Below are 17,830 nucleotides of genomic sequence, written 5' to 3'. Positions count from 1 at the left end.
ACGTCTGGCCCCCCAGGCCTGTTCACAGCGAGTCGGGGACCCACGGGGCACTGCGGCCTCCCGCTGCGACCACTGCCGAACTCTTGCCCAGCACCTGGGGCCCGGGTGGTGTGAGGAACTGTGGCCCGGACTGGCCTGCTTGGGGATCAGCCGCTTCTGTTGGACACTGGCGCCCTACCTCGCGAGATCGGTGACGGGCCCTTAGATCGTTCTGCCTGTCGCCGCATGAGCAGTGGGCGCCCCCCTCCCCCCCTGTCTCCTTGGCCCCTCTGGACCTTGCTGCCTGCGCCGTGGGGAGGCCTGAGGGTCGGAGACTGGAGGCAGGGCTGTAGCGTCATCACCAGACCCTGAGGACTCCAGACGCCCCTGAGACGCTGCGAGGTCTGATTCTCTGGAGTGAGCGCCTGGGTCGAAGCCACCCTCCAAGCGCGGCCATCCGACTCGCTGCGATTATGGGCAGGGGAAAGACCACACAAACTTCGGTTCCCCCGACCCAAATGCGAATGGACCAGTTCACTACAGCTGACCATGAATCCAGCGTTGGTCCCCCACCTACGAAAGGGGCTGAGGGAGGGGACCTGTCCACGATTCTTCAAGCGATCAGTGCGTCCCAGGCCTCCGTGGAAAGCAAAATTGGGGAGGTGAAGGTGGATGTGGCTCTCCTCCGGCAGGACCTTCGAAACGCCACAGCGCAAATTACGGCGGTGGAATCCCGTATCTCCACGGCGGAGGACGACTTGACCACCCTCAAAACCCAGGTGGCCCGCCTTCAGACGATGATGTCGGAGCTCCAGGGCGGAAGATGCCGAAAACCGGGCTCGCCAAAATAACTTGCGCCTCTTGGGTTTTCCGGAGGGAGTGGAGAAGGGATCCACCGCAGTCTTCCTTGAGGCCTGGCTCCGATCCTGGATGCCTGCAGAGAAGCTATCCCCCTGGTTTGCGATAGAACATGCCCAACGCTCGATTGCGCCCAAGCCGCCTCCTGGGGCCCCGGCCCGATCCATCATTCTTCGTATTTTCAACTTCCGGGACAGGGATGCCATCTTGGGGGCTGCCAGAGACCCGGGCCCCTTGCTCTTTCAGAACTCAAAAATAATGGTCTTCCCGGAGTACTCCATGGAGGTGCAATCCCAGTGCAGGTCCTATGATGAAGTCAAACAAAAGCTCAGGGCGATGGGCCTGAGATATGGTCTCCTCTTCCCGGCTCGCCTTAAGGTCCTTTCCCAGGACAAGACCTTCTTCGACAGCCCGCAGGCGGCGTGGACTTGGCTCACGGAGGAACGCCCCATCCTGCCTGGGCGGGCTCCATCCCCTACCCGGAGGCCTCTGACCCACTCAACCCATGACACGGCCAGGCCACGGCGATGCCGCACCAGTTCCCACAGGAGGGGCCGTCACCGGGAAGGGGCCTCTCTTCGCCGGGGAGGGGTCTCAGCGGCCCTGATCACCGCCCACAAACCATGATGCTCCCCCCTCTGCTGCCCCCTCCTCCCTGGTTGTCATTGACGGGACCCCGGAGTTGGCTGCGGGCCTGCGGAAGGCAAGATCGGACTCAGACTTATCTGGCAGCCCTGTGATCCGGGGAACCATAGACGATGTGGAAGTCTGAACCAACTCCACCTGATACCTGGTCTCCGTCGGTCGGGTCAGACGCATCGACTCTGCTTGGGCCGGCCGTCCGGGCCTTCCTTAATGGCCGGAGAATCTGGCCGCCCATGGTGTTCCCCGTAGGGGACAGGCCCTGGACTGTCTACACTCTTCAAGCTACTGTTCCTACGCTGTCCATCTTTTACCACTCACCTCACATCCTATCTTTTACCTGCGCGACTGTGGCCGATATCCTGAACTACTCATCTTTCAAACTTTTTCCTTCTGTGTTTAAAGCTGTTGACATTTATCCTGTGATATGGAGGGAGGTCCTCCTTAGCGAACTCTTGGCTGGTGTTACTGCTCCCTACTAACCGTTTTAGTTTAGTGTCTTTCCCCTAGCAGGGGGTCTGTTGATTGTTTGAAGTTTGGGGCGACAGATTCTTCCTGTTTTGAAGTGTAGGGAGTTGGGGGGGGTGCGGGGGGGTGAAGAGTCCGTTGGCTCTCATTGGTTTGTTGTTTTTAGCCGCCTACGGGCCGCTTTTTAGTTTAGCACTGCTTAGCCGCTCCTCGGCCTTTGCTGGTGCTGCCTGCGGGTGGCTGGTTGCAGCTCTCCTTATTGACGAAATGTGGCGGGTGGGTCCACGCCTGGCACGCATCTACTATTGCCCATGACTTATCTTCGGCCGCCACGGGGGACGACCGCGGGCGGTTGCTCCCCCTCCCTGACTTCCCGCTCGAGCCTTCAATGCCCCTGATCCGCTCACTGCCCCATAATTGGCTCCTCCTGCCTCTGCGCGGCGCTGCTGGCCCTCTCTCCCTGAGTGCGCTTCCCGGCGACCCATGTTCCCCTACATCTCCTCCTCCCCTGATGGCGTACACACTGATTAGACCTCTCCACATTCTTTCTTGGAATGTTAATGGTCTCTTAGACCGCATTAAGCGTGCAGCCGTCCTCCGGGTGGCCCACCGCCACGCGGAGGACGTCCTTTTTCTCCAGCAAACCCACCTCCTCGGCACGCAATGCAACTTCCTGGCCCGGTATGGCTTTGCGATGGTATGGCACTCTGGGTTCACACGTGGGTCCCGAGGAGTGGCGATCCTGCTTAGGAAAGGCCTTCCCTTTTACCTTAACTGAGGCCTGCACCGACCCGCAGGGGCACTGTGTGGCGATATCAGGCACGATGGAGGGTTGCCCTCTAAATATCCTGAATCTTTACGTTGCGCCTGCCCTCCTGCCCCCGACACTTCGACGCCTTACACCGATCTTTTCCTCCCTCCTGCAGGGCCTCACGGTGGTTGGGGGTGATATTAACGTCGTCATGCAGCCCCAATGCGACAAGACCGGGACCCCGTCCGCAGTCCGGATCTCCTCTGCTGCTGCTTTGTCGAGCTGGGCCTCGGCTTTGGGGCTCTGCGACATATGGCGGGTTTGGAATCCCCGTAAGGCACAGTACACTCACACGTCGGCCTCCCACCACACCCACTCCCGTATCGACTTCTTCCTGCTTACGGCCACCGATTGCCACCTGGTCTCAAGTGCGGCTATATTGCCCAGGGGCCTGTCTGACCACTCTCCCGTCTCGGCTCCCCACGGGCGGGCCCGCGAACGCTCTGGCGTCTCAACGCTTGCTTCCTGAAAGACCCCAAACTGGTGGACACACTAGGACAGGAGCTACACCATTACTTCTCTACCAATGAGGGGTCGTTCCCCTCAACGAGCACCCTGTGGGAAGCCGGCAAGGCCGTGATTTGCGGGGTGGCGAGAGGACTGGTGCATGCCAAATGAGCGGACCAATCGGCCCGGCTCGTGGCGTTGGAGTCCAAAGCTGCGCGATTGGAGGCGGAGCAAACCTCTGCTGGACGCGCTGACCCCACCCGCCAGCTGTCGGTGCGGGAGGAAATCCGACAGGTCCCTCTAGACTCGGCCCAAATGCTGTGGCGCTCGTCTGTGGCGTGGGTGTATGGCTGGGGAGACAAGAATGGCAAACTCCTCCACAACCTGGTCTCCTATCCCAAAGTTCATTGCATCATTCCGGAGGTTCGCACACAAGATGGTACCCTCCAGGTAACCTCTGCAACCATAGCCGAAACCTTTGCAAGTTTCTATACGCGCCTATATGTGGTGTGGCACCCAGTTGCGCCCCTGGCCGCCCTGCTAGACGAGGCCGGCACCCGGCTCCCCTCTCTCACTCCTGAGTCCACGGAGGCCCTGGAGTGCCCCTTCGCCCTGGACGAGGTCCTGGAGGCCATCCCCCTTCTCCGTCCCGGCAAAACGCCTGGCCCGGACGGATACCCACAGGAGGACTATGCTGCCTTTCGGGATACCCTGGCTCCCCGACTTCTGGCACTCTTCCGGCACGTGGCGGAGACTGGCTCCCTTCCCCCTCAGACCTAGCCACGATAGTGGTCATTCCCAAGACCCAGCCGCCCTCCACGAGCTGCGCGGACTACCGCCCCATCTCGCTCATTAACATTGAGATCAAGCTCTTCACCACAATACTAGCCCAGAGGCTTAAGCCCCACCTCAAAGACCTGGTACATCCCGACCAATGCAGGTTCATGCCGGCCAATGGCACTCGCCACTGCATCCTCCGCCTTCACCTGGCCTTGGCCCATCGTGCCCGCCTGTCCCCATACCTGGCCCTCCTCTTCCTCGACTTCGAAAAGGCTTTCGATACGGTAAATTGGGAGCACCTGCAAGACGTGCTGGAGGCAATGGGCTTCGGCCCGCTATTCCGCCGCCTAATCAAGGTCCTTTACGCCAACCCTAGGGCCTGAGTGCTCGTCAATGGGACGCTCTCCAAGGCCTTCCCGATTAACAGAGGCACTCGCCAGGGATGCCCCCTTTCCCCGCTCCTATTTGCGCTCGCGATGGAGCCCCTGGCGATGCTCATCCTGCGGGACCCCCTCGTCCAGGGATGGGCCTGGAACAGAAGTCACGTAGACAAAATAGCCCTGTATGCTGACGACGTGCTCCTATACTTTGCGGACCCGGCGGGCTCAGGCCCCAGGTGCTTACGCATACTTGCTGACTTTGAGGGGGTCTCCGGACTTGGGCTCAACGCGGCCAAATCCACACTGGTCACCCTGCATCCCTCCAGGGAGTGCTTTAACTGACAGTCGTTCATTCCCCTCAGACATCACTCGGTTAAGTACCTAGGGATATGGGTGGCCCTCCTGCCGGAACTTAAATGGGCGCTAAACATCGTGCCCCTGGTGGCCCGGACGAAGGCGGGTCTCAGGAAGTGGCAATCCCTGCCTCTCAACCCCCTGAGGAGAAGCGCCCTGTTGAAAATGATGGTCCTCCCTCGCTTCCTCTACATCCTACAAAACATCTCTATCCCCCTCCCCGCACTTGGTTCCGTGAACTTGACGGGACCCTGTCTCGTTTCCTCTGGAATGGCGGATGGCCACAGATGTCCCTGGCGCACAGCCGCATCCCCCCCTTTGATGGGGGACTAGGGGTGACCCACCTCTACCTCTACTACCTGGCCATCAAATTGATAGTCATCCGCGACTGGTATGCGGGCGGCTGGTCCGACCCAGCATACCGCGCGGAGCTGGAAACTACGGACTTCCCGCAGATCCAGGTATTCCTGTACGGGTGCCCAGTGCCACAGACTATGGCGCTGATCACTAGAACGGTCCTCATGGCCTGGCAAACTGCCCTGCGCCACGTAAGGTGGGACCGCAAACTCACTCGTCGGACGCCGCTTTGGCACGACACCTGGCTTCGGGAGGTTTCGACCCTGAACGGATTCAGCCGTTGGGATTTAATTGGTGTTTCGGTCCTGGGTGACGTCTGGGTGGGAAACCATATCCGTGCCTTTGCAGACCTACAACAGCGCCATGCCCTTTCCCACGCCCAACACTTCCGTTATTTGCAGCTGCGACATGCCATCCACACACACCTCCCCTCACCGACTTCCCTCCCAGAGTTCAGCCCGCTAGAGGCCCAGGTGATGATGGGGGACCTAGGCAAAGGAGGAGTGTCTCGTATCTACCGCTCCCTAGTGAATAATGGGCCTGCGTCCCTAGGCAAGGTCTGTGCCCGGTGGGAGGCGTGGGTGGGTCCCCTGGAGGAGGCAGACTGGAGGGATGCCCTAATGGCCCCTGAACCCTGACCATGTCCTCCAGGCTACGCCTGGTGCAGACATACTATCTGCACATGGTCTACCTTACCCCTGAGCGACTCTTCCGTGCCCGCTTTCGACCCTCCCCAGACTGCCCGAAATGCAGCACATCCCCCGCTGATTTCTCCCATATGGTGTGGCTCTGCCCGGCATTGGAGAGGGGTGGGGAGAGAGCTCACACAAGCCCTGGGATGGGAGGTTCCCCACGACTCACTCCGGATGCTGTTGGGGATAAATGACGGCCTAGATGGTACCAGAATGGATAAGCGCCTATTGGGGACGGCGGTGGCTGTGGCCAAACTCGACATAGCAATGTATTGGTCGCGTGCCACTGCGCCCAGTATGAAGGGATTGAGGAGGGGGGTGGACTGGTGTGGTGCCCGGGAGGAAGCCATGTTTGAATCCCGAGGCTCCCCAGAATTGTTCCATCAAATATGGGGGAATGGTTCAACATGATCCTGCCATAATCCTTGTTGTGTCAAATGTCTCATGCTACACTGTCAATGCAATGCATGTTGAGATGCTGGACTGGAATGGACTTACCCTGCATATATTCTCTACTTTTCTTGATTTACATCCCATTTATATGTTGATTAATGAGCTGCAACCGATGAATTCTTCGCTGTTTTATATACTCAATAAAGTTGATTATCAAAAAAAAACTTACACTCATGATATTCGGTGCAGGCAGAGTTTTTATTATTGAAGATGACGGATGAGGCCTTACAGTTACTAAGCATGGCAGGAAGCTTCCACTGGTATAAGGTGATCTGCATTATGCATTTTACCTACAGGATAAGGCGATTTTAAGGACAAACTAGATTCATTTATTAATTGTTTTTCTATTTTCACCCAAACTAATTGTATGTCTACTTGTAGTTTATACTGGAGACCTGCATATCCTTATTTTTCAGAGAAACAAATCCATTGTGACAATCTGTCTAGTTATGGCTTAAGGTTTGCGTATGGGTTATTCTGATGTCTGCACTCCACACCACTTGGAGTCAAGCTAGCCGGGCTGATGAGAGGTGTTACCTCGAAACCGGTCCGGTCCTCGGATGCTTGATTCCGTTCTGGGAAGGACATGGCTTTTGTAGTTCGGACTGGACTGTTCCCATGGGGCAACAGGGTCAGAGCTGATTTGCATATCGCCATTGTCTAACCCAGGGTGGTGTGGAGTGCAAAAAAACGATGGATTTGGGCCCAGATCTTTGGACTGGGGTGAATGTGTGACATTGATCCACATTCGGTCCATCACTTGTTGTTTTTGCAATTGCCGCCCTAAGTGCGCTGGGGATGCCCAGACGTGGGTCCCAGGCACTCCACACCACTTGGAGTCAAGCTAGCCGGGCTGATGAGAGGTGTTACCTCGAAACCGGTCCGGTCCTCGGATGCTTGATTCCGTTCTGGGAAGGACATGGCTTTTGTAGTTCGGACTGGACTGTTCCCATGGGGCAACAGGGTCAGAGCTGATTTGCATATCGCCATTGTCTAACCCAGGGTGGTGTGGAGTGCAAAAAAACGATGGATTTGGGCCCAGATCTTTGGACTGGGGTGAATGTGTGACATTGATCCACATTCGGTCCATCACTTGTTGTTTTTGCAATTGCCGCCCTAAGTGCGCTGGGGATGCCCAGACGTGGGTCCCAGGCACTCCACACCACTTGGAGTCAAGCTAGCCGGGCTGATGAGAGGTGTTACCTCGAAACCGGTCCGGTCCTCGGATGCTTGATTCCGTTCTGGGAAGGACATGGCTTTTGTAGTTCGGACTGGACTGTTCCCATGGGGCAACAGGGTCAGAGCTGATTTGCATATCGCCATTGTCTAACCCAGGGTGGTGTGGAGTGCAAAAAAACGATGGATTTGGGCCCAGATCTTTGGACTGGGGTGAATGTGTGACATTGATCCACATTCGGTCCATCACTTGTTGTTTTTGCAATTGCCGCCCTAAGTGCGCTGGGGATGCCCAGACGTGGGTCCCAGGCACTCCACACCACTTGGAGTCAAGCTAGCCGGGCTGATGAGAGGTGTTACCTCGAAACCGGTCCGGTCCTCGGATGCTTGATTCCGTTCTGGGAAGGACATGGCTTTTGTAGTTCGGACTGGACTGTTCCCATGGGGCAACAGGGTCAGAGCTGATTTGCATATCGCCATTGTCTAACCCAGGGTGGTGTGGAGTGCAAAAAAACGATGGATTTGGGCCCAGATCTTTGGACTGGGGTGAATGTGTGACATTGATCCACATTCGGTCCATCACTTGTTGTTTTTGCAATTGCCGCCCTAAGTGCGCTGGGGATGCCCAGACGTGGGTCCCAGGCACTCCACACCACTTGGAGTCAAGCTAGCCGGGCTGATGAGAGGTGTTACCTCGAAACCGGTCCGGTCCTCGGATGCTTGATTCCGTTCTGGGAAGGACATGGCTTTTGTAGTTCGGACTGGACTGTTCCCATGGGGCAACAGGGTCAGAGCTGATTTGCATATCGCCATTGTCTAACCCAGGGTGGTGTGGAGTGCAAAAAAACGATGGATTTGGGCCCAGATCTTTGGACTGGGGTGAATGTGTGACATTGATCCACATTCGGTCCATCACTTGTTGTTTTTGCAATTGCCGCCCTAAGTGCGCTGGGGATGCCCAGACGTGGGTCCCAGGCACTCCACACCACTTGGAGTCAAGCTAGCCGGGCTGATGAGAGGTGTTACCTCGAAACCGGTCCGGTCCTCGGATGCTTGATTCCGTTCTGGGAAGGACATGGCTTTTGTAGTTCGGACTGGACTGTTCCCATGGGGCAACAGGGTCAGAGCTGATTTGCATATCGCCATTGTCTAACCCAGGGTGGTGTGGAGTGCAAAAAAACGATGGATTTGGGCCCAGATCTTTGGACTGGGGTGAATGTGTGACATTGATCCACATTCGGTCCATCACTTGTTGTTTTTGCAATTGCCGCCCTAAGTGCGCTGGGGATGCCCAGACGTGGGTCCCAGGCACTCCACACCACTTGGAGTCAAGCTAGCCGGGCTGATGAGAGGTGTTACCTCGAAACCGGTCCGGTCCTCGGATGCTTGATTCCGTTCTGGGAAGGACATGGCTTTTGTAGTTCGGACTGGACTGTTCCCATGGGGCAACAGGGTCAGAGCTGATTTGCATATCGCCATTGTCTAACCCAGGGTGGTGTGGAGTGCAAAAAAACGATGGATTTGGGCCCAGATCTTTGGACTGGGGTGAATGTGTGACATTGATCCACATTCGGTCCATCACTTGTTGTTTTTGCAATTGCCGCCCTAAGTGCGCTGGGGATGCCCAGACGTGGGTCCCAGGCACTCCACACCACTTGGAGTCAAGCTAGCCGGGCTGATGAGAGGTGTTACCTCGAAACCGGTCCGGTCCTCGGATGCTTGATTCCGTTCTGGGAAGGACATGGCTTTTGTAGTTCGGACTGGACTGTTCCCATGGGGCAACAGGGTCAGAGCTGATTTGCATATCGCCATTGTCTAACCCAGGGTGGTGTGGAGTGCAAAAAAACGATGGATTTGGGCCCAGATCTTTGGACTGGGGTGAATGTGTGACATTGATCCACATTCGGTCCATCACTTGTTGTTTTTGCAATTGCCGCCCTAAGTGCGCTGGGGATGCCCAGACGTGGGTCCCAGGCACTCCACACCACTTGGAGTCAAGCTAGCCGGGCTGATGAGAGGTGTTACCTCGAAACCGGTCCGGTCCTCGGATGCTTGATTCCGTTCTGGGAAGGACATGGCTTTTGTAGTTCGGACTGGACTGTTCCCATGGGGCAACAGGGTCAGAGCTGATTTGCATATCGCCATTGTCTAACCCAGGGTGGTGTGGAGTGCAAAAAAACGATGGATTTGGGCCCAGATCTTTGGACTGGGGTGAATGTGTGACATTGATCCACATTCGGTCCATCACTTGTTGTTTTTGCAATTGCCGCCCTAAGTGCGCTGGGGATGCCCAGACGTGGGTCCCAGGCACTCCACACCACTTGGAGTCAAGCTAGCCGGGCTGATGAGAGGTGTTACCTCGAAACCGGTCCGGTCCTCGGATGCTTGATTCCGTTCTGGGAAGGACATGGCTTTTGTAGTTCGGACTGGACTGTTCCCATGGGGCAACAGGGTCAGAGCTGATTTGCATATCGCCATTGTCTAACCCAGGGTGGTGTGGAGTGCAAAAAAACGATGGATTTGGGCCCAGATCTTTGGACTGGGGTGAATGTGTGACATTGATCCACATTCGGTCCATCACTTGTTGTTTTTGCAATTGCCGCCCTAAGTGCGCTGGGGATGCCCAGACGTGGGTCCCAGGCACTCCACACCACTTGGAGTCAAGCTAGCCGGGCTGATGAGAGGTGTTACCTCGAAACCGGTCCGGTCCTCGGATGCTTGATTCCGTTCTGGGAAGGACATGGCTTTTGTAGTTCGGACTGGACTGTTCCCATGGGGCAACAGGGTCAGAGCTGATTTGCATATCGCCATTGTCTAACCCAGGGTGGTGTGGAGTGCAAAAAAACGATGGATTTGGGCCCAGATCTTTGGACTGGGGTGAATGTGTGACATTGATCCACATTCGGTCCATCACTTGTTGTTTTTGCAATAGCAAAGCCAACACCAAAATCGGCAGTATGCTTGCAATGCCAGTCTGCAGATCCATCCTTCTGCTGGAGTCAGGACTGTTTGGTGTACTATTCCACTTGTTTGCGTGGCATGGTTTGAAGCAGATCAATGTTAAATTACCTTCTGGTGTAATGTACCTCCCAATGATAGTAGTTGGTTATGGAACCTTCCAAGGAAGCAAATTACATACTTGCTGCAATCTAGGTTTGAAGCCTGAATTGTGCTGGACTGCGAGCCTTAACGTTAAAAAACACACATTCCTGGGCTTCATTTTTGACAAAAACCTGAATCTGCATGCTCACTTTAATCTATTTGCAAAGTCAGATCCCTGTGAAATGAAGTGCCTCCTCCCTGTAGAGAACTTCAAAACAGGTTCACGTACTAGTCCTTTCAAAACTCTATTACAGTAATTCACCACTGACTTGCATATACCAAATCTACCATGCTTCTTTAAAGCAGGCCAAAATACCTTACTTTGGCTAGTACCACAGATGATCAAATTACAAATCCCCAGTCCTGATCTCTCGAAATTTGCTTCCCATACAGATGAGAGGTTTATTAACGCTGGCTGTTTAGTTCATAAGGCATTGCCCTTCCTTTGCTATGTAGCACATCCAACTGCACAAAGGCTGAATTTTCTCACACTTTAATGCTATTACCTTTTATTGTTTATTTCCAAGCTTTGTCTCCAAGAGTTTGTATACTGTAAACCTTGCTGTATGTTATTTACTGTATATCTTCCCATATATACAGTGTACGTTTATGTATAGTGCTCTATCATAATGGATCTGGTTTACACTATACAAAACTGCAAATAAAGTATTTACAATACAACACGTTTATTAAGAATTATTTAAGCTGCCATTTTCAGACTCATTCAGGTTACTTCTGTTCTGTGAGATAGTGTCCCATGTAGTAGATCATATGTTCAGTTGTAGAGAGAAACTAGTAAAGACAAAGTAATGTGTACTTTAAGCTGTTATAGCAAAATCGTGCAGTTTGTTGAAACATACGGCATACTTGCAAGAGAAATTCATACAGTAAAGCGAGTTAACTAACAAAAACACAAGCACACAGGAAAAATCATAAAATTATCTAGTACTTTGCATGGACCACTTTACATAGGTAATTTCCTGCTTTCTTTCTGAGGAGTGTGATGGTGTTTCTGTATAGCTTCAAGTGTTGGAGCACTGATGAGTGCATATGTGTTTCTGTAGTAGCTGCAAGTCTCTTACAGTCAGGACGGACTCCTTCATTTTCATCAATCTACTTCTGCACAACCTTATATATTATTCGGATTGCTCTGTGTTCTGACTTGGGACCAGCATGTTGGCCACTTGTTGTAAGGCAAAAGTTATCTTTTGGAACGCCAAATAGGTGCAACATACTAGGATTTGGTTGCTTGCTGTGGGGCTGAGATGTAGTCATAGAGAAGGGTTGAAAATTGCTGTAGGGTGCAGCGACAGGCTCCAGGTATGCTGTGAGGTAGGTTTAGTGATTGTTCTGGGCATGGTATCTAGGGTGAGATGGTAGCAGGTTTAGTAGATGGTGTGAAGTAGTAGTGTGCTAAAGAGCAGCTGCAGGTTTGGTAGTGACTGTATAATCATGGCAGATTTGGGAGATAATTCTTAATGGGAGCTTGTTTCGAGATCATGTGGGATGAGGGCAGGTCTCTCCAATTCTGTGAGAGGCTTCTTAGTTTAGTGGATGGTGTGGTGCAAGCTTTCGGATGGTAGTAGATTTGATAGTTGCTGCGGGATGGTAACAGGTTTTGTATGGAATGGTGAGAGATGCTTTGGGGTGGCAAGAAGTTCGAAAGGCTTTGGGGTGACAGCAGGTTTGATGTTTTTGTACTGCTGTATTGGTACCTGGGGCTGGAGTGATAGATGTGGGTTGAGGGAGGTTTGCTAAATGTGGGATGGTGGTAGATTTAGTAAATGTGAGAATGTTTTATGGCATCAGGTGTAGTAAATGGGTTTGTGGTAAACTCCTGCTGTTGCAGGTTTGGCAGGATATGCAGGGTGATACACATTTGACACTGGAGTTCGTAATGTTGTGAGAATTTGAATGGGAAAATGTGATGTTCTTATCCAGTTAAATTTCTTAATTAACTTCTTTTTGTCTTCTAATTTTAGCCTTGGATTAATTCCAAGGTCATTTCGGCCATGATTTCAGATCTCTGCTCAAGTGTTCTTGTGATTGCCTTTATCTCCTAAAAATGTATTCCTTTTTAGGTCTCTTTACATCCGGTTTTGCCTTCGGCAAAACCGGATGTAAAGAGATCTTATGCTGTGTAGTAGGGCAGTTTAGACCCGCCTCTCAGCTCCGTTCGCTTTCATTGGCTGGCTTCCTAAACAGAGGCCAGCCATTGGAAGAGAAGTGAGTCATTCCAAACAAGCCCCGTCTTTTTCGGATTTGGGGGCGTCATTTTTGCTGTTCTTTAGCTCGTGACGTTGTCCGTCACTCAGGACAGCAAAACACGCCCCCAAATCCGAAAATGGCCGTGCGTTTCTCCAAGGCATTTTCTCCTTGCCTCGGAGAAACGTGGTGGTGTTTTTGGAGCTGCTCGCCTCCCTAGGAGCTGCTCGGCTTCGCTCCTCTCCTCCCTTCCCTCTGCCCTCCTCGTCGCGCTCTCGCCTCCCTCCCCCACCCCCACCCCACCCCCTTAAATGCGCAGGCACATCCGTTCACAAGATCGCACCTTTTCATGCTAATTCATGATAGTGCTATTCTTTCTGCTTGGAAAATCGCGGATGTCGAAATCGGAGCTGCGGTGAGAGATTGTGCCATGTCACCACTGGCATGAGACTCCATTGAGTCACCGAGACTGATTAAAAGCAAGATTATGCCCAGAGTGAGAGATTACCTCCAGTGAGCGTGCCCGAAGTGCTTGGAATGGCTTTGAAACCAGGAGGACGGATGCTCGGGCTGGCCTCGCATACTTTCCTTCAAACTGTCCGTGTGAAGTCTCCAGCGCCCCGGCCGAGGAGCTGGCCGGGCTCAGTGTCCCGGGGCCAGGCCCGGCCTTCTCCCTCTTACATTACACGGCGGCGGGGCCCCTGCAGAGGGGCACTGTGCCCTGGGAGGCGGCAGCCTTTGCTGCGGAGCGCCTCAGTGCCCGGCGCCCCTCCCCCCGTGTTTACTAGAACCGGTTCTCCCTCCTCAGCCTTTCTTTCCGCTGGGTTGGTTACAGGGCTTCGGGCTTCTCTCAGGTTTCCTTTCTCACGCTTTTTTGGTGTTTTGTGTCGCAAGCTTTCATTGAGATTGCAAGACTGAAAGAAAAGCCCTTTCTGAGAGCCTCCTCGGGCGGCGAAGGGAGGTTTGAAGTGTGAGGAGGCAAACATGCCCGGAGAGCGCCTGGGGCGCCCCGCGCGGGAGGGGTGGGGAGGAGGGCCGGGGAAAGGTGCCCTTTACTGGCGAGAGTGAGGCGGCCAACTTTAGCGAATGTGTCCTTCAAATGGCCAAACCTCGAGGGGCAAGAGATGCGGGCATTCACTCAGACCAGCGCAGTGCCCGTAGAGCCTACCCTCAAAGGGCATCGCGGGGCTGGGATAACCGTGCCCTTCTAGCAGCATTGCACCCTATTCATGTGAAAAGGGTGAGGGAGTGCCAACGGGGCACACGAACAAGATAGGCGTTCACCTGTCGCTGTCAGTCCAGTGAGGGTTGCTGCCCGCCACTAGGGCGAGCATGGCAGGAGTAATTAAGGGCAACGTAACTGCCACCGTGGCTGCTTTCCTGGTGGGGCAGAACTGAGAGCTTCGGGGGAGGGGGTTATGTGTGTGTGTGTGTGTTAGGAGTGCAGCGCGAGGGGAAGGAGAAAAGGACCCTTATTGGGGCAGCTGATGTGAACGGGCGGCCTGCAGGGGGCGCAGCAGGTCACTTGCTGGTGACAGTCTGGATTTAAGATCACAAAGTGCCAGGAGTTTTGACACAGGCAGTCATGCGTGTTCAGTTGAAAGGGTATACAACCGGCACCTTGCGTTTCTATCTTCATGTCGGGCTGGATGAGCCTGGAGCCAGATGGAACACCGCAGCTCGTTGGGCCACACGAGGCCAGCCCTGGAAGGTACAAATAAGAAATGACAATGTGTAGCACAAGTACACACTGCGCTTATTTAACCGCATTTATTATTGTAGCTATTCTATAGCGTTAAACTCGTTTTCACACGAATCTCATGTCGATCAGTGCCTAGTAACAGTCAGAAACAATTGCAGGGAGAAATGCACTATTATGACAACATGGTGCAAATTCCCATAGTGCTACCTTCTCGTGGGGATCTGCAGTGTTTATCAACAACGACAGTGGCCAATCAGCAAAGATGTGGGCGGTGCTAGCCTCGCTCCGGATTGTGTAAACAAAGCCTGCACTGAAACGGAGAAGACCTGGACCAGTCTTGTGTCTCGAGTGCTTAGATGACAATCTGGGGGCTTTGGTGAGCTGAGCGCCCTAACAGAGGGTCCGAGCTCGCTGTGCAGGTCAGCAAACACTGGTCCGACACAAATCCTGAAATGCACGCACAAATAAAGCAGCTTTCAGATCCACTGTATGCAATACTGTGCCGGCTTGATATAAAAGGATAGATCTCGGTGTAATCTGGAACTTTCTTCCCCCACACTCCCGGTCAAGAGGACATTGACTGATTGGGCAAGCAGACTGAACTCCTTTCGCCTGCATAGGGCATCATATTGAAAAAAGTCCAAGGATTTAAAGGGCTTGCACCCTGTGTGCAGAGACTAGTAACTGATTGTGCACGGAGCAAGGAGGGCCTCCTCTTTCCAGCAGAGAGGCTACGCACTGAATGGGCACGGTCCCATCCTTCCAGCTGAGAGACCAAGGGCAAAATGCACACTGGATTTCCTTTTTGCCGTGCAAGCAATCCTTTCTGAGCTCTGCCTCGCAGGCGGGTTCAGGCGCAGTCCCGGCCTCTTTTTGTGCTTGAAGCTCCTTCGGGCCTCTTATTGCACAGGGTCAGGTGTGATTGCAGCTAATAAGCTTTGGTTTCACCGTCCTCCACCATACCCCCAGGCAGCCCGTGTGCACCATGTCCGAGGACAGCGTGTAGACAGGGATCCCTGGCTAATTGAGGCAGAAATTGAATTCCCGGAGTTGGCAGAGGCTGCGTTCATTTGTACAACTTCGCCCTGGCCGGGCACTGATGAACACCCCCTCATCCACTGGCCCCACCCCTCCCCCACCTCATCCTTCATTAGATGTGTTTTCTTTCACAGCAGTTTGAATGGAAATGTAATAAATCTCAGCAGCGCTGATGCAGCCTCCTGACTTCTGACATCCCTCTACCTCACTCTTTCACTACCTCAGTCTCTGTCTCTCACTACCTCACTCTATCTACCTCTCTCTCATTACATAACTCTCTCTACCTCACTACACCACTCTATCTCACTACCTCACTATCTCACAACTTCTCTCTCTCAAAACATCACTACCTCACTCTCTTACTACCTCACTCTCTTACTACCTCACCCTCTAGCTCACAACTTCACTCTCTCTCTCTAACTCACTACCTCAATCACTCTCTATCTCACTACCTCACTCTTTCTATCTCACTAACTCACCATGAAACCCCTGGGTGTCTGTGCGCTTAAAAAGTTTAGAATAACATAACTCACTTTCACTCTCTTTCACTACCTCTCTCTCTCTCACTACATCACTCTATGCTTATATCACTACCTCACAACATCCCTCTCCCTCCCTCACTCTTTCACTACCTCACTCTCTATCTACCTCACTCTCTCTCACTACCTCACTCTCTCTCTGCTAATGCAATAGGTATCACATATGCAAAAAAAAGCTAATGCCGATAGAAATGACAATGCCATTTATTTAGGGATACAAAAAAGATAAAAAAAATAATGAGCAATACCAATAGCTCTACCTATAATATTGCCGAGACCATTGCATTGTAAATGCTTGTTTCTTTTTCCCTCAGCCAGTGTTGCCTCACCGTGTGCATGGAATGTCTGTGTGAAGAGGAAAGCTCCTCTAGTGGCCTCAGACAGTAGCTCATCAGGGGGTTCCGACAGCGATGATGAGGAGAAAGCCGGAATTGTAACAGAAACCATAACTACAGGTTCTGGGCATGAAACCATCAAACTCACCATGGATGCCAAGAATGAGAAAGCTGTCTTTACAAGGTGAGTACAAGGAAACCTTAAAATGTGGGCAGCAGCCGCAGCCCGTGCAGGTAAGAGCGGTGGTGCGGGTGGGGTATGTGGGGGATTTCGACATACGATGCTGAGGGAAAATTAAATAAATAATCCATTTTCCCTCGCCGTCATCTGTAGAAATCTCCCCCAACCTGGCCCCACTGCCCCACCGCTCTTACCTGCACAGGCCGTGGCTGGTGGGCAGCATGGGGAATGGAGGTATCGATTGAGCCAGCAGGTTTGGAAGATATAGATTTGTAGTTAATGGTAAGGATAGATCTTGAGTCATTACACTATAAGCCCACTTCACACTGAGTGGACATAATGTACATCAGGGTTATTGATTGGGAGAGCAGGTTTAGAAGTGGTGTATACATTTGAATGTGGTACTGTTAAAAGGTGCTCTCTAAATGCTTCACATGTCTTTCTCATCAGATCTGACTAACATTTCACATGTTCTGTATACCTTGAATGCCTGTAAGATTGTAAAGGAATTCATAGGTCAGTCAAGCCTGTGTTATCCTTGCTTGTTGTCAGTCTTTGACAAACTCCAGTAAATATTTTCAAATGAAGAGACATACTTATTGTATGCTATCCAGCATCTAAGTTCATTCTCCTTTGAGTCATCACTGATGGTTTTAGCTGAGTGGTGTAGTGGCATGCCCAAATACCACTGAAGCTCTTCATATCCCAGACATGCTCTTTTTCAGAAAGATCTTTGTCTTTTGTACTGTACATGTTGCATGAGAATTGTGGAACTCTGCTATGCTCAAACGATGAGGTGAAAGTAATACTTTCTGGGTCAATCCAAAACCCACTCTGCGTATTTTAAAGATCTGAATGAAACACATAGTGATAGATTCCTTACCTTATAATTACCCACAGGCGTCAGACCGGATCTGGAAAGTTTTCGTCAGCAGTACCCCTGTGCGTCGTAAGGTGGCATTGTGCGGCACCGCATCTGTCGTTGGCGTTGTGGTCGCCGATATGACAGTGTAGCAGCTACTTTGAAGACGCCTTCACGTGCTGCTTTTCCACGACAGGAAGTGCTGGTCCGGAGAGAGTGGTGCCCCCAGTAATTTTTTTACTGAGATTTTTTAGGCTTTTTGTCTCTGTTTTTTCGAGTCGATCGACTCCTGGTGTCGTAGGGATGCCTGGTTTCAGGTCTTACGGGGATTGTCATCGGATGATGTCGGTGACTGACCCGCACTGTGTGGGTCTCTACTGTCTGGGGCGCGACCACGACCCCAAGTCGTGCCTCGACTGCCGGGCCATGGCGCCGAAGACTTTGCAGGAGCGGTCCCGAAGGTTGCTTG

The 17,830-nt window shown here is 52.7% G+C and overlaps 1 protein-coding gene across 1 annotated transcript in view; it reads left to right on the top strand.

The window, feature by feature from the left end:
• The window catches only part of PPP6R2 (protein phosphatase 6 regulatory subunit 2), an 876,013-nt gene that overhangs the window by 803,791 nt on the left and 54,392 nt on the right, over nt 1–17,830 (top strand). Inside the window, exon 23 of the mRNA XM_086918845.1 lies at nt 16,298–16,502. Coding sequence (XP_086774971.1) covers nt 16,298–16,502 — 205 coding nt within the window. The remainder of the gene's footprint in view (nt 1–16,297; nt 16,503–17,830) is intronic.

Source organism: Lissotriton vulgaris, chromosome 1_1 (genome assembly GCF_964263255.1).
Source record: "Lissotriton vulgaris chromosome 1_1, aLisVul1.2, whole genome shotgun sequence".
In the NCBI taxonomy this organism is placed as follows: Eukaryota; Metazoa; Chordata; class Amphibia; order Caudata; family Salamandridae; genus Lissotriton; species Lissotriton vulgaris.
This window is presented reverse-complemented; position numbering and strand designations above follow the sequence as displayed.